This window comes from Amyelois transitella, chromosome 24 (assembly GCF_032362555.1).
Source record: "Amyelois transitella isolate CPQ chromosome 24, ilAmyTran1.1, whole genome shotgun sequence".
In the NCBI taxonomy this organism is placed as follows: domain Eukaryota; kingdom Metazoa; phylum Arthropoda; class Insecta; order Lepidoptera; family Pyralidae; genus Amyelois; species Amyelois transitella.
Window position 1 is genome coordinate 6,530,573 of NC_083527.1, and position 14,464 is coordinate 6,545,036.

The window sequence follows — 14,464 nt, forward strand, 5'->3', positions numbered from 1 at the left end:
TTTAATTTCTTTTTGTAGTATTGGTATGTATTAAAGCGTGTGACGTAGTTTTTGAGGGTTTTGTTAATGTGAAAATGATGACGTTTTATTTAAATAAAAATAGGCTCAAACGGCTCAGAAGCATGGGTATAGTCTATGTTTAAAAGGATGCAGTTGTTTTAAATGTCACCCTGTATATATACCATTTATCGAGTACTAGTAGACTAAAGACTCAGGGAGTAGCAGGTTCGTGAATAAAACAACGTGTTTAATGTATGTAATATATTTTCATTTAATAATTTCTCATTAATAGCTAATTCATAAAGGACAAAATCAAAATAGGTAACAAAATGTTGACACTAGCACGGTAATTTTGCTTTAGTATTCATTTAAAATTACCAAATAATCATCCAAGCTATAAACAAATACTAGCTTTTACCCGGAGGTTCGCTTGCGTAATTTTAGCGCAAACCTACAAAAGAGTACATGTTTTTCGCAAATTCCAGTATAGTTTGTAACGGGATGAATAGTACTGTATACGTCCTTCTATAGACTCTTAAAAATTATACCCGTTTAAACTTCAAAATTACAAGTTTTTTCAGTAGATAACGCGCGAAGAGACAATAAACAAACATTCGCATTTATAACAAGTATTTAAATATTTTTATTAAAGGCTGAAACACACTAGCTTTTATTGTCTATAGTAAAGTCCTCGTGCATGAAATATGGCTATTTTACACCAGGTAAAAAAAAATATAAAAATGCACGTATCTTATAGATTTTGTAAAAAATAAAAGAAAAACATCGATCATTATTCATAAAAGTGCAATATGGATTTTATAATTCAATTTAAAAAATCCTCTTTTTTAATCTGTTCTTCAAAAGTCGAAAACGCTATCCGCCATGTTGGGTACTGACGTGACGTCATACTTTTAGTAAACAAATATCGAATCGAAAACATATGATGATGTCAGGCTCTGTTTATTTTGAAATTTTAAAATTTCTATCACGTTTTTGGGTTTTTACTCTTTAATAATTTAATAGAATCATGGAAGACGGTTTTGTGAAAGCAGACAATATAAATCTACCGAGGATTAATACGTTGATGGTTTCTCATTTTAATATCACTTGGCAGTGGAATCCACAATTTTTCTGGTGTTTTTATACTTGTATTCTTGCATTCAGGAACAAGACACCAACAATATATATTGTAATTCATTATTACAAAAATCTTTTTACTTTAGTCTTACGTAGAGCCGTATTGTTTACTAAAAGTATGACGTCACGAGTCAAAACAGCATGGCGGATGGCGTTTTCGCGCGAAAATACAAAATCATAAATAATAAATCGTTTTTAGAGCACTTTTCGGCTTCAAAAAATTTTAATAAAAATTCTATAGGTATAACACAGTCTCAGGATTGATTTAAAACAGTTTTCAAAAAAGAGTGTAATAGCCTATTAATCGCATTTAATAATTTGTATTGCATTCATCACATATATCAGTTAATTATTAATATTTTCAACAAATCATTCAATTGTTTTGTTTTAAGGATGTTCGATAAGACTTGATGATAGCAACTATATCCAAGCCAAAATTGATTTTGTGTGATTCAGCCTTTTTTTCGTGTGACATAAAAATTGGCGGGAACTTAGTCACATGCCTTGACATTTTTTTTGCATCAGCAGAAATTAATTTTAATTACCATTACTTTATAATAATGCGTCTATTTAAATGGCTGGATGTAAGTATATCGATAATTGAGACTCCACTAATACTTTCTATACAATTACAATTTATTGTAAATTAAAAAACACGGCAAAAATTTCTTAATATTTTTTTCCAAAATAAAAATTACTATCGGAACAGAAACATATTTTATAATGTTCTTTCAACTATCATCGGAAAAATAACATTAAAGGCACTTATTTTGGAAAATTGTACGCACATATAGAACATGTAAGTAGGTAAATTCTTAGGTAAAATCAAGCAAATAAAATAATACTAACTACATTTGCAATTAATTAGTCGTGATTTCTTTTTGTGACAGAATCGATTTAGGCTTTATTTGCTACAATGAAAAGTATAAGTACATTTGAAATACCGGAGTAGAATTGATTTGGAATCAGGAATTGTACTTACATACTTAAATAAAAATATAGTTATTTACGGCCATCCACTAAATGTCAAATACAATTTATATTGCTTATTTAATTAGTAACAGTTTTTTTAACATCATAAAACAATTTATTGTCAATAATTTTTTCAATGTGACCAGAACATTTACTTGTTAAAAGACATAAACAACCGTTTGACCCGTAATGTACAAATAAAAAATGAGCAAAAAAGATGAACTAAATGATTTATTGAACGTTTTAAATCGAAATGATAAGTATTAGTATTTTTTTTAAAAAACGTAGGTACGTACAGAAAGTACCTAATTAAAAAAAAAAAACTAATACCTCTAAGCGTGTGTAACGTAAAGTTCCGCTGTTAAGGTTTTTCAAATTTATTTTTCCAAAGAAAACAAAAACGTTCAAATTATTTCAACAATTCCCTATATACAAATATCTAAACATATATTTACTATCACGATCTAGCAACAACATCCACGAACATTATACATAAAGATATCTTAAGATAAGCATTAGTTGAAATTGTCTAGAAGCGAGATTTGGGCTTTTTATTTTTAAAACAACTTGAGGCCTCCTAAAATACCGTATTTTATGCAAGTCATAAACTCTGAAGCACTATGTATTAGACAAAAGATATTATAAAATTGAATTTATAAAAATACTGTTAGTTCCATCCCAAGGCCATGCTTGAAATATAGCATTGCCTAAATAAACAAGTTTCAGAGAATTAACTAAAAAAAATACACATACAAAAAATTTACAAAAGTTTGAAGTAACACGACAAAGGGTTCTAAGGTTGTAACACAACAGCACCATTGGGAAGAAAAAACAAATTTAAAATACAAAGTTCGTTTTTTTTTTAAATTCAAATAACGAACACAATTAGTCGCGAACAGAAGGGTCCCATATTTATTTATGGCATATAATTGCTTCGCATAAATTTTCTTACGTAACATATCATTACGTAAAATTATGAGTATGTAAAGTGAAATTATGCGAAACGATAATTATGCCAATTAACTTTACGGGACCCAATATGGACCGCGAACAAAAGCGATCTCATTATTCAATTCTTTACACTACATTTTCTCAACTGGAAATATTCATTCGAATAAAAAACAAAATCTAGCAAAAAATTACCACTTTGACGCTGCTAAATTTGTCAGTAGGACATTTTGGGTGGTCTAGTGGTGGCATTTTTTTTTATTGAGTATTGTTCGCGGATTCCCAAGCAAGTAGAATTCTACGAGAAACATTCTACTTTGTGTAGTTGTTTTAAGATTGAATTTTACATAATAAGGCTTAAATAATTTCGGAAAAGGCGTCCAACTGCCCGCCATCTGGTAACCTTGATGTGAACTATACAGTTGCTCTTCACTAATCGCTTACTCGACAAGCTTACAAACACAGCAATACAAAATCACCATTGTGAACAATTTAACGTTTGAAATAAAACATAAAAATCTTATTAATAAACACCGCCACATCTCATTAACAATATAAATTTAATTATTGTGCTATTATTTAACAATTTGTGTGCCAATTAGTTTGCCAATTCATTCCCTACATGTAATTGACGAGAATGCACTTAAAATAAGTAGATAAGTCGAAAAAACAAAAAGTCAAAATATACATGAAAACGTTTAAAAAATGTTAGTTCATTTTGCCTTTAGCATTACCAATACTGTTATTCCTAAAAATTATTATAAACGTAAGGTCATTTTTAAGAGTTAATAAGGAGGTATTGAGAAAGCCTGTATATTTAAAGAAAACAGAAAACTTTGTAAATATACAATTACATATTGTAATGTGATATAAGCTTCTTACTTCGCCTCTTTCTCAGAAGGGTAGGCAACCCTTCTGAGAAAGAGGCGTGATTTTATGTATGTAAATGAATATATGCGGGACAAACGGAGACAGGAGAAGAAAGTGTGGTTCCATTATATTCTGTCTGAAATCAAGCGAACTAGTATACACGTCTTAATCATTGTTCTACTTATGAACCATATTTGTAATGGGCTAAAATCGAAATTTGCTTGGCAAGAAATACATAATATATATTTTTTTAAATAAACAATACGTCATTTTACATACGAATATGGAAACATTTCACAGCCACAACTCTTTCTTTACAATTTTACACAACATAACTATATATTATCTTACGCTAATAATATATATTTGTAGGTATATTAACCCACAATACCTACAAAAAAAAACTGCTCACCAAATTTAATATTTCTGATATATATTCACTATAGCTTATTATTTTGGGGTGTGAACGCAAGTTAATTTAAAAATAAAGTGTCTCAATCTTTTGTAGCGAATGTAAAACTTACGGGATTTTCAGGATATGTAAATTCATTTCTGAAAATCTCAAAAAAAAAAAATATTATCATTTCTTAAGCCGTGAGGCACTTTATACCTATATGAAAAACTCAAGACACCAAGGCGTGCAGCGTCTATTGACCATGCGTGTACACCATCAAAATGTTATATTCAAACACGTTTTATTACATTCAGTACTTAGAAGATAGCACCCCAAAACAAAAAAAAAGACACTATAGCATACTTACTACTCACTACACGTTTCAGTAAATAAAACTATATTATCAATTGAACAAGATACAATTTCGTTCGACAATACCCGGTTAAGAAGTACAAACCGAATTTACACTCTATGTAGCAAAATGTAAAGTTGAATTTGTAAAATCTGGACATCTATGTCCAGACGCATCCGTGTCTACACGCATCTTCCACTTCGTCTGCGTATTGGAAATTAAACCGTAAAGAATATGACATAAAGATTGCTATTTAAATGTCGAGTCGTTATGTCATCTCGGCCATTTTGTTTTAGATAATTTTGTCTATTCCTTGTACTTACGTCAATAAAGTTGTATAGACAAAATCCCATTATAATTGATTTCATATAAGTGAATCAGGTTTGTACTTAAAAGGTAACTTAAAATCATGTGAAAGTAGAATTTTATTTCATTCTTCTGCGTATTGGAAAATTAACCGTAAAATATATAACATAAGCCTGACATTTCCATGTCGAGTCGTAATTTATTCACCGTTTAACCGTTACCAAATAAATCTTTCCAATTGTCCGCAACATTAAAATATAACAAACCTAGAAATAACCATTTTCTGTACAGAGAAAACAAATTTTCACGCAGCACTCAGTCACGTACACCAATAAGAAAGAGACAGAGCTTATTTTTTCTGCCTATTTGAAAGGGATGGAAAAAAAATACGATCCAATTAAGACCTCCTTTTGAAATCGGTTTTAAATAGTAATTTTTTAATCGTGTTATTTTTTTGCTTTGCTTTTATAGGTTTTCAGGTCAGTTATATTTCCATGGCTATAATTTGTTATCTCTGGATAAAAAGTTACTCACATTTTACTCAGTTCTACTTAATTTACCCAATCTCCTTATTAATTTGTACTGTTAATGGCAAGGAAGATAAATTTCAAAGTAATTCAAAAATAATATCAGGGTAATTGATTTTAAAACTTTCGCGTTGCATTATACTATTTACAAATAATACAGGTATTAAACGCGCACGTAACGTACCTTTATTTAATCTTGGACGTTTAGAATCATTTTACAATGATCCGCGGTCACCGAGCGACTGAAAACTATTAGGGTTTTTAGTAAATAAAGGTACGTTACATGCGCGTTTAATACCTGTATCATTTATAAATAATACTATCAATTTCCCTTGGGCAATTTTCGAAACCTACCCTTCATTAGCTAAGGTGAGAAACTAATTTCTCACCTAAGCTAATCAAAAACTCGTCAGAAACTAAGGTGAGAAATTCTTTTCTCACCTTATTTTTAAACGATTCTTTTTTTACAAGATAACAATACAAGCTTGATTTAAAATAACTTACATCATGAAATAAAATTGTTAATCTTTACAAGTAGCATATGATGTGGAACATCTCAAATATAACAACAAAAAAGACGTCGACCGCCATCTCATCATCTTTCCGTTCATTCCCGCAAAATGGCTCGCTTCAATTAAAATATTACACGCTACGTGAAAAAAAAAAAAACCAACTTCCTATTAGTCTCCAGCTTCCGCAGCAGTTTTATCGCGCGACACAGATAAGCTATGTTTTAAGAGTAACTGAGTAACTGATAAAAAATCTTCGCGCGTACCTTGCTGTTTTAGTTGGCTTCCCTTTCACTACCACTCTTGTACTCGTGCGCACACTTTGAACGTTTAACCTGCGAGAAACTACTAACTATCATTCCCTCAATTCTTAACAAATCAAATACGTTTTCATGCCGTTGTAAAGTTGAATTTGCACGCTTAAAACATTTAACAACATGAGGAATCATGGAGGAAAGCTTTTACTGAAAATTCACTTCTATTACTGCGTTGGTATGTTTACAATCGTATGGTTTACCATCGTTTAGTACAACACTTCATAATACGGTTTAAATTATGAATATAATCATGATTAGTACAAAAATTTCCTACTAACGCCATTTCCGATCACGTCTACAAATTGTCGATTGCATTTTTTTTTACTAGCTGTGCCCGCGACTTCGTCCGCGTGGAATAGTTATTTTGGGCATCATTAAAGCCCGCAAGGATGAATAATTTTCCCCGGTTTTTTTTTCACATTCTCCATTATTTCTTCGCTCCTATATAGTTGCAGCGTGATGTTATATAGCCTAAAGCCTTCCTCGATAAATGTTCTATTCAACGCAAAAAGAATTTTTCACTTCAAACCAAAAGTTCCTGGGATTAGCGCGTTCAAACAAACAAACAAACAAACTCTTCAGCTTTATAATATAAAGTATAAATGAAAAATTTCTTCATAAGTTTTGCTACAATTTATATTGTTGTTCTGTCTTCCACTCAAGGTTACACTATTTTATCGATCATTTGCCTATTACCAGGGGAATTACATTTTTTTTTAAATAAATTAATTACAGTTTCAGTTCCTCGCAGGTTAAACGTTCAAAGTGTGCGCACGAGTATTTCGAGACGACCAGATATAATATTTATTGAATACTATGTTTGTATGTATGTATGTACGAATAAAGCTCTAGAAGCGGGAAGCGGTACACAACCTCTAGCAGAGCACCTCGCACTGCGGTATATGCTGAAAAAGAAAATATAATTAATTAATGAATAAATAATAATTAAGTATGTATTTTTCTAGTGTAGTAGTTTGTTGTAGTGCCGTGTGGTTCCCGGCACCAATACGAAAAAGAATAGGACCACTCCATCTCTATCCCTTGGATGTCGTAAAAGGCGACTAAGGTATAGTCTTACAAACATTGGATTCATCATTTAGGCGATTAGCTAGCAACCTGTCGCTATTCGAATCTCAATTCTATCATTAAACCGAACAGCTGAACGTGACCTATCAGTCTTTTTCCAAACTCTTGGCTCTGTCAACCCCGCAAGGGATACAGACGTGACGTATATGTATTAGTGTACGCAGTTTGTACCTACATTCAACAAACTCATTGGCTCTGTCTACCCCGCAAGGGATACTTGCACATTGAGCGTTGCACATTGAACAATTCATCGAGACTGTTGGCTCTGTCCACCCCGCAAGGGATACTTGCACATTGAACAATTTATCGAGACTGTTGGCTCTGTCTACCCCGCAAGGGATACTCACGATGAGCAGACGCGGTCACCATATCCGCGGCGCGCTCAGCCCGGGGAATCCTGCCTCGCGGGCTTTCCAATATTCCCCCGTGAAAACCCACATCTCCTCGCCGCCTTCGTCCGATTTGCTGAAACAAGTTTTTAAAGTTATAATAACATACTAGCGACCCGCCCCGGCTTCGCACGGGTGCAAAATTATAAATGTTATTATACATAAAAACCTTCCTCTTGAATCACTCTACCTGTTACAAAAAACCGCATCAAAATCCGTTGCGTAATTTTAAAGATTTAAGCATACAGACAAACAGACTAAAATAGCGACTTTGTTTTATACTATGTAGTGATACTCGTAAACATATGAAACAAGTTTTTAAAGTTATTACTATAATTATATACATATATTGAGGGACAATGGCGAATAAGGGATAGGCTTATAAACAAATATGAAGATGTCACATACATATTAAGGGACAAAGGCGATTAAGGGATGGGCTTATGAAAAAATATAAAGATATAACTACAAACATATAAAGGGACAAAGGCGACCAAGGAATAGACTTGGGATTCTTCTTTCAGGTGATCGATTGATTAAAAGAATAATCCCAAGTTTATAAGCCAATCCCTTATTCGCCTTTTACGACATCCGTGGCAAAGAGATTGAGTAGTCCTATTCTTTTTTCTATCGGTGCCGGGAACCACACGGCGCATATACAAGACTAGCTAGGCCCACGACTCCGTCCGCGTTAATAGTTATTTTTGGCATCATTGAAGCCCTCAAGGATAAATAATTTACCCCGTTTTTTTTTTTCACAATTTCCATTATTTCTTCGCTCCCAATAGTTTCAGCGTAATGTAACACAGTCTAAAGCCTTCCTCGATAAATGGACTATTCAACGCAAAAAGATTTTTTTCATTCGAACCAGTAGTTCCTGAGATTAGCGCGTCCAAACAAACAAACTCTTCAGCTTTATAATATTATAGTACAGATAATATATAATTCCATCTATCAGAACCAATAATATTAGTATACATAAGATAATTCTTTATTCCACCAAAAGTACCCGAAACCGCCGAGCTTGCATGAGGAGAGTTATGAATGTGGATGAAGCGAAGGAAGTATGCAGAGATCGCGGCAAGTGGAAAGACGTAGTCTCTGCCTACCCCTCCGGGAAAGAGGCGTGATTTTATGTATGTATGTATGTTCCGTGCCGTATATGTATGCATGTATGTATGTATGTATGTATGCATGTATGTATGCATATATGTATGTATGCATGTATGCATGTATGTATGTATGTATGCATGCATGTATGTATGCATGTATGTATGCATGCATGTATGTATACATGCATGTATGTATGTATGTATGTATGCATGCATGCATGCATGTATGTATGTATGTATGTATGTATGTATGTATGTATGTATGCATGCATGTATGTATGTATGTATGCATGTATGTATGTATGTATGTATGCATGTATGTATGTATGTATGTATGCATGTATGTATGTATTTTTATTATATTTATTATTTATTATGTATGTATGCATCTACCAGAACCAAGCCGGCTGATGGTCGGCCGCGTCCCGCCTCCTGTCCCTCTGCGCCTGCTCCAGCTGGTGCTTCAGCCTCTCCGCGGACTCCACGTCGCCCAGCTCCAGGGCGCGCTGGTCCGGCCTGGGGGGGGGGATTCATTTTATAAGAGTTTTTTTCCTAGTACAGACTCCAGTCTCTCACATAGATCATTATAAATAAATAAATAATAAATATATACGGGACAAATTACACAGATCGAGTTAGCCTCGAAGTAAGTTCGAGACTTGTGTTACGAGATACTAACTCAACGATGCTATATTTTATAATAAATACTTATATAGATAAACATCCAAGACCCAGGCCGATCAGAAAAAGTTCTTTTCTCATCACGCCCTGGCCGGGATTCGAACCCGGGGCCTCCGGTGTCACAGACAAGCGCACTACCGCTGCGCCACATAGATCATTATTTTGTAACTGCATGGTTCATCTTGTGGCGAAATCTATACGCCACAAGTCACAAGAACAAAAAAAATAAAAATTACGCGACGCTATCAATCAGAAACAGCGAAAAACCTGAATCGCGCAAGCAAAGATTTCACGGATTGGAGCTATACATATACAATCTCCGACACAACATCGTCTGTCGCGCGGTTCCCCAGGCATCACACCCAGCCTGGCGGAAGATCTTCCCTTTGGTGGCGGTCGAGCCGAAACATCGCTCCCGCTACAATCTTACTCTTATTTTTCAACTGTGTAATTCCATGTGAGCGAGAGGAAAAATAAAGATTTTTCAAAAGACTTTTATTTTATACTAGCGACCCGCCCCGGCTTCGCACGGGTGCAAAATTATAAATGTTATTATACATAAAAACCTTCCTCTTGAATCACTCTACCTGTTACAAAAAACCGCATCAAAATCCGTTGCGTAATTTTAAAGATTTAAGCAAACAGACTAAAATAGCGACTTTGTTTTATACTATGTAGTGAAGAGACGCGTCGAGTGACACTTTTGTCGAGTAATAAGTACCGAATTTTAATAGGCTCAAGTTTACTCTTGCCGGGAACCGCAAGGCTAAATACCACCTACATTAGTGCCGTGTGGTTCCCGGCACCAAAACAAAAACAATAGGACCACTCCATCTCTTTCTCATGGATGTCGTAAAAAGCGACCAAGGGATAGGCTTATAAAATTGCGATCCTTTTTTTAGGCGATAGGGCTAGCAACCTGTCACTATTTGGATCTCAATTCCATCATCAAGCCGAGCAGCAGCAGTTGGCTCTGTCTACCCCGTAAGGGATATAGACGTGACTGTATGTATGTATGTATTAATGTCTATATATGCATACCGAAGTCTCGTGTCGGTATAGGGCAACACTTCTTTCATTCCCGGCTCCATCTCGTTCAGCTCCATCGCGAACCGAGTGAACCCGTAGTACAATTCGTGTTCCGGTGGCATCGCTCCTGGAAATTATACATGAAAATTATCAATAATAATATATAATTAGTAATATCCTACTACTATTATAAAGGCGAAAGTTTGTATGGATGTATGGATGTTTGTTACTCTTTCACGCAAAAACTACTGAACCGATTACCATGAAATTTGGTATGTAGGTAGCTGAAGACCCAGAATAACACATAGGCTACTTTTTATCCCAGAGTTCCCGCGGGATTGATAGGGTTTCCATGCGGACGAAGTCGCGGGCGGCCTCTAGTATTTAATAATAAATAGTGCAGTACCTAATTAATAAAACACAACTGTTAACAATACAAGTATTACAAGAATCAAAAAACAAGTAAGAGTGTGTATAATCCTTAAGCAACTAAAGTATATCAGTGTGTTTACTAACATAGTGTAAGTACCAACTACTAACTTTTCTATGGATTTTGTTGTCTGAAAATAAGAGATTTTTATTTTATTTATTTAGTGTGTTATAAGATTAGCTTATATGCGGACAATTGACAATTTAACACGTTCAAGTAATTTTTCGGTAAGGTGATAAATAAATAAATATATACGGGACAAATTACACAGATTGAGTTAGCCTCGTAGTAAGTTCGACACTTGTGTTACGAGATACTAACTCAACGATACTATATTTTTATAATAAATACTTAAATAAATAAACATACAAGACCCAGGCCAATCAGAGAAAGTTCGTTTCTCATCATGCCCTGGCCGGGATTCGAACCCGGGACCTCCGGTGTCACAGGCAAGCGCCACAGAGGCCATCTGGTGATCAGGTGATGGTGATGCTGATGTGATATGGAGCACTGACCAGGCCTCCAGAGACACCTGTTGGCGGGCGGGTCGCCGGCCAGCAGCGCCTCGGACCAGCGGCCCTGCAGCCGCAGCCGGCCCCCCGCGCCCCCCGCCGCGCCCCCCACCGCGCCGCGCACCTCGTGCCGGCTGGCCGACCACGAGCTGGCCTGGGGGGGCATACATACACACATATCTATACTAGTATAATAGAGCTGAAAAGTTTGTTTGTTTGTTTGAAGGCGCTAATCTCAGGAGCTACTGGTTCGAATTGAAAAATTATTTTTGTGTCGAATAGACCATTTATCGAGGAAGGCTTTTGGCTATATAACATCACGCTGCAACTATAAGGAGCGAAGTAATAATGGAAAATGTAAAAAAAACGGGGAAAATATATATACTAGTTATCCCCGGCAAACGTTGTTTTACCATATTAATAACTTTTGAGTAATATCTAGTTAAAAATATGTTAAGGGTAGACAACCCTTATCACTGAGGGGTATTAAAAATAGATGTTGGCCGATTTTAAGAATATAATTGAATACAATGATTTATTTTCACAATTGGATACAAGGTATCATATCGATACTTTACTAATTCATAATGAATACACATACAGATAAGAAATAAATAATGTTATACATGCTCACCTTAATAAAGTTGAGTTTGCACGTGATATCTGTGCCGTGGCAGGTGATGTGCATGTCGCCGTACTGGTCCACCCAGCGTTGTCCGCCGAACAGGTTGTGTACGCAGGTTGTCACCTAAAACATTCATCTTCTATATAAATATGTGTCTAATCCCGCGAGAGATATATGTGCAACTATATATATATACTTTGACGGCCTCTTTGGCGCAGCGGTAGTGCGCTTGGCTGTCACACCGGAGGTCCCGGGTTCGAATCCCGGTCAGGGCATGATGAGAAAAGATCTTTTTCTGATTGGCCTGGGTCTTGGATGTTTATTTATATAAGTATTTATTATAAAATATAGTATCGTTGAGTTGGTATCTCGTAACACAAGTCTCGAACTTACTTAGAGGCTAACTCAATCTGTGTAATTTGTCCCGTATATATTTATTTATATTTATACTATATGTACAGTCTTTGAGATTTCGTGATCAGTGTGGTGACTGTGTGAGTGAATGTTTTTCGTTTTTATATATATATTATATATTATATAGTCGCACATATATCCCTCGCGGGGTTAGACAGAGCCAACAGTCTTGAAAAGACTGTTAGGCCACGTTCAGCTGTTTGGCTCAATGATAGAATTAAGATTCAAATAGTGACAGGTTGTTAATCCATCGCCTCAAAAGAGGAACACACGGACAGACAGTGGCTACTTATACACAGACAGACAGACAAACAAACCTTGTTCCAGCTGTAGCGCTCTCCAGTGGAAGCCAGCTATACCTGGACCACGATATACACTCCTATTCTTCTAGCACAAGCCTTGACGCCTTTACGCGACCTGACGCCAGTTTTGGCCACCAACACACAGACAGACAGACAAACAAACCTTGTTCTAGCTGTAGCGGTCTCCAGTGGAAGCCAGCTATACCTGGACCCTGATATACACTCATCTTCTACCAGCACAAGCCTTGACGCCAGTTTTGGCCACTAACACACAGACAGACGGACAAACAAACCTCGTTTCAGCTGTAGCGGTCTCCAGTGGAAGCCAGCTATACCTGGACCCTGATATACACTCATCTTCTACCAACACAAGCCTTGACGCCAGTTTTGGCCACCAACACACAGACAGACAGACAAACAAACCTTGTTCCAGCTGTAGTGGTCTCCAGTGGAAGCCAGCTATATCTGGACCCTGATATACACTCATCTTCTACCAGCACTAGTCTTGACGCCAGTTTTGGTCACTAACACACAGACAGACAAACAAACCTTGTTCCAGCTGTAGCGGTCTCTAGTGGAAGCCAGCTATACCTGGACCCTGATATACACTCAGCTTCTACCAACACAAGCCTTGACGCCAGTTTTGGCCACCAACGCATAGACAGACAGACAAACAAACCTTGTTCCAGCTGTAGCGGTCCCCAGTGGAAGCCAGCTATACCTGGACCCTGATATACACTCAGCTTCTACCAGCACAAGCCTTGATGCCTTTAGGCGACCTGACGCCAGTTTTGGCTACCAACACACAGACAAACAGACAAGCAAACCTTGTTCCAGCTGTAGTGGTCCCCGGTGGAAGCCAGCCGCACGTGGACCCTGCCCGCGGGCTGGAACTCCATGGACTTGCCCCAGAACTTGGTCTTGATGCGCGCCTCCTGCCAGAATTTCCAGCGCGAGGACTCCGCGTGACACGCCGAGATCGGCGGGTGGTGTGACACCTGAATGACAATTATAGTTTTTTTTTTTGATCGACATACATACTCGATATAGTCACGTCTATTACCCTTGCGGGGTAGGCAGAGTTAGACAGGGGTAGAGAGTTGAGTGACGTCACCTAGAAAGGCAAAGGATAGTGTTATGCGGTCCCTTGCGGAGTAGACAGAGCCAATAGTCTTGTAAAGAAAGAAAGGCCACGTTCAACTGTATAGTTTTAAGATGGAATTGAGATTCAAATAGTGACAGGTTGCTAGTTCACCCCCAAAGGAAAGAATCCCAAGTATTTTAAGCCTATCCCTTAGTCGCCTTTTACGACACCTGCCAATGTAGATGGGCGAAAATATATTTTTGTATTAAAAAATCAAATCAAAAATATCTTTATTGTTCTTAACATTTTACAGATTACCTTTGTTTTTATATTGAGGGTACTGACCATATTATAAATAAGTAAGATTGTGAGAGACAGCAAAGTAAAATGAACAGAGCCTGTATCTCAGGATGTATGTTTGTAAAGCAATAACTTTCGAAACGTTGGTCTGATTTTCATAAAATTTAA

The 14,464-nt window shown here is 36.3% G+C and overlaps 1 protein-coding gene across 4 annotated transcripts in view; it reads right to left on the bottom strand.

Annotated features, from left to right (window-relative positions):
- Window positions 1-246: 246 nt before the first annotated feature.
- The window catches only part of LOC106137588 (oxysterol-binding protein-related protein 3), a 64,630-nt gene continuing 50,412 nt past the window's right edge, over window positions 247-14,464 (bottom strand). For all 4 annotated transcript variants that reach the window (XM_060951435.1, XM_060951434.1, XM_060951433.1 and 1 more), the window contains 7 exons: window positions 13,740-13,910; window positions 12,206-12,319; window positions 11,575-11,725; window positions 10,642-10,756; window positions 9,313-9,435; window positions 7,766-7,883; window positions 247-7,237 (listed from right to left, as the gene is read on the bottom strand). In XM_060951435.1, coding sequence (XP_060807418.1) covers window positions 7,781-7,883; window positions 9,313-9,435; window positions 10,642-10,756; window positions 11,575-11,725; window positions 12,206-12,319; window positions 13,740-13,910 — 777 coding nt within the window. In that variant the 3' untranslated portion in view covers window positions 247-7,237; window positions 7,766-7,780. The remainder of the gene's footprint in view (window positions 7,238-7,765; window positions 7,884-9,312; window positions 9,436-10,641; window positions 10,757-11,574; window positions 11,726-12,205; window positions 12,320-13,739; window positions 13,911-14,464) is intronic.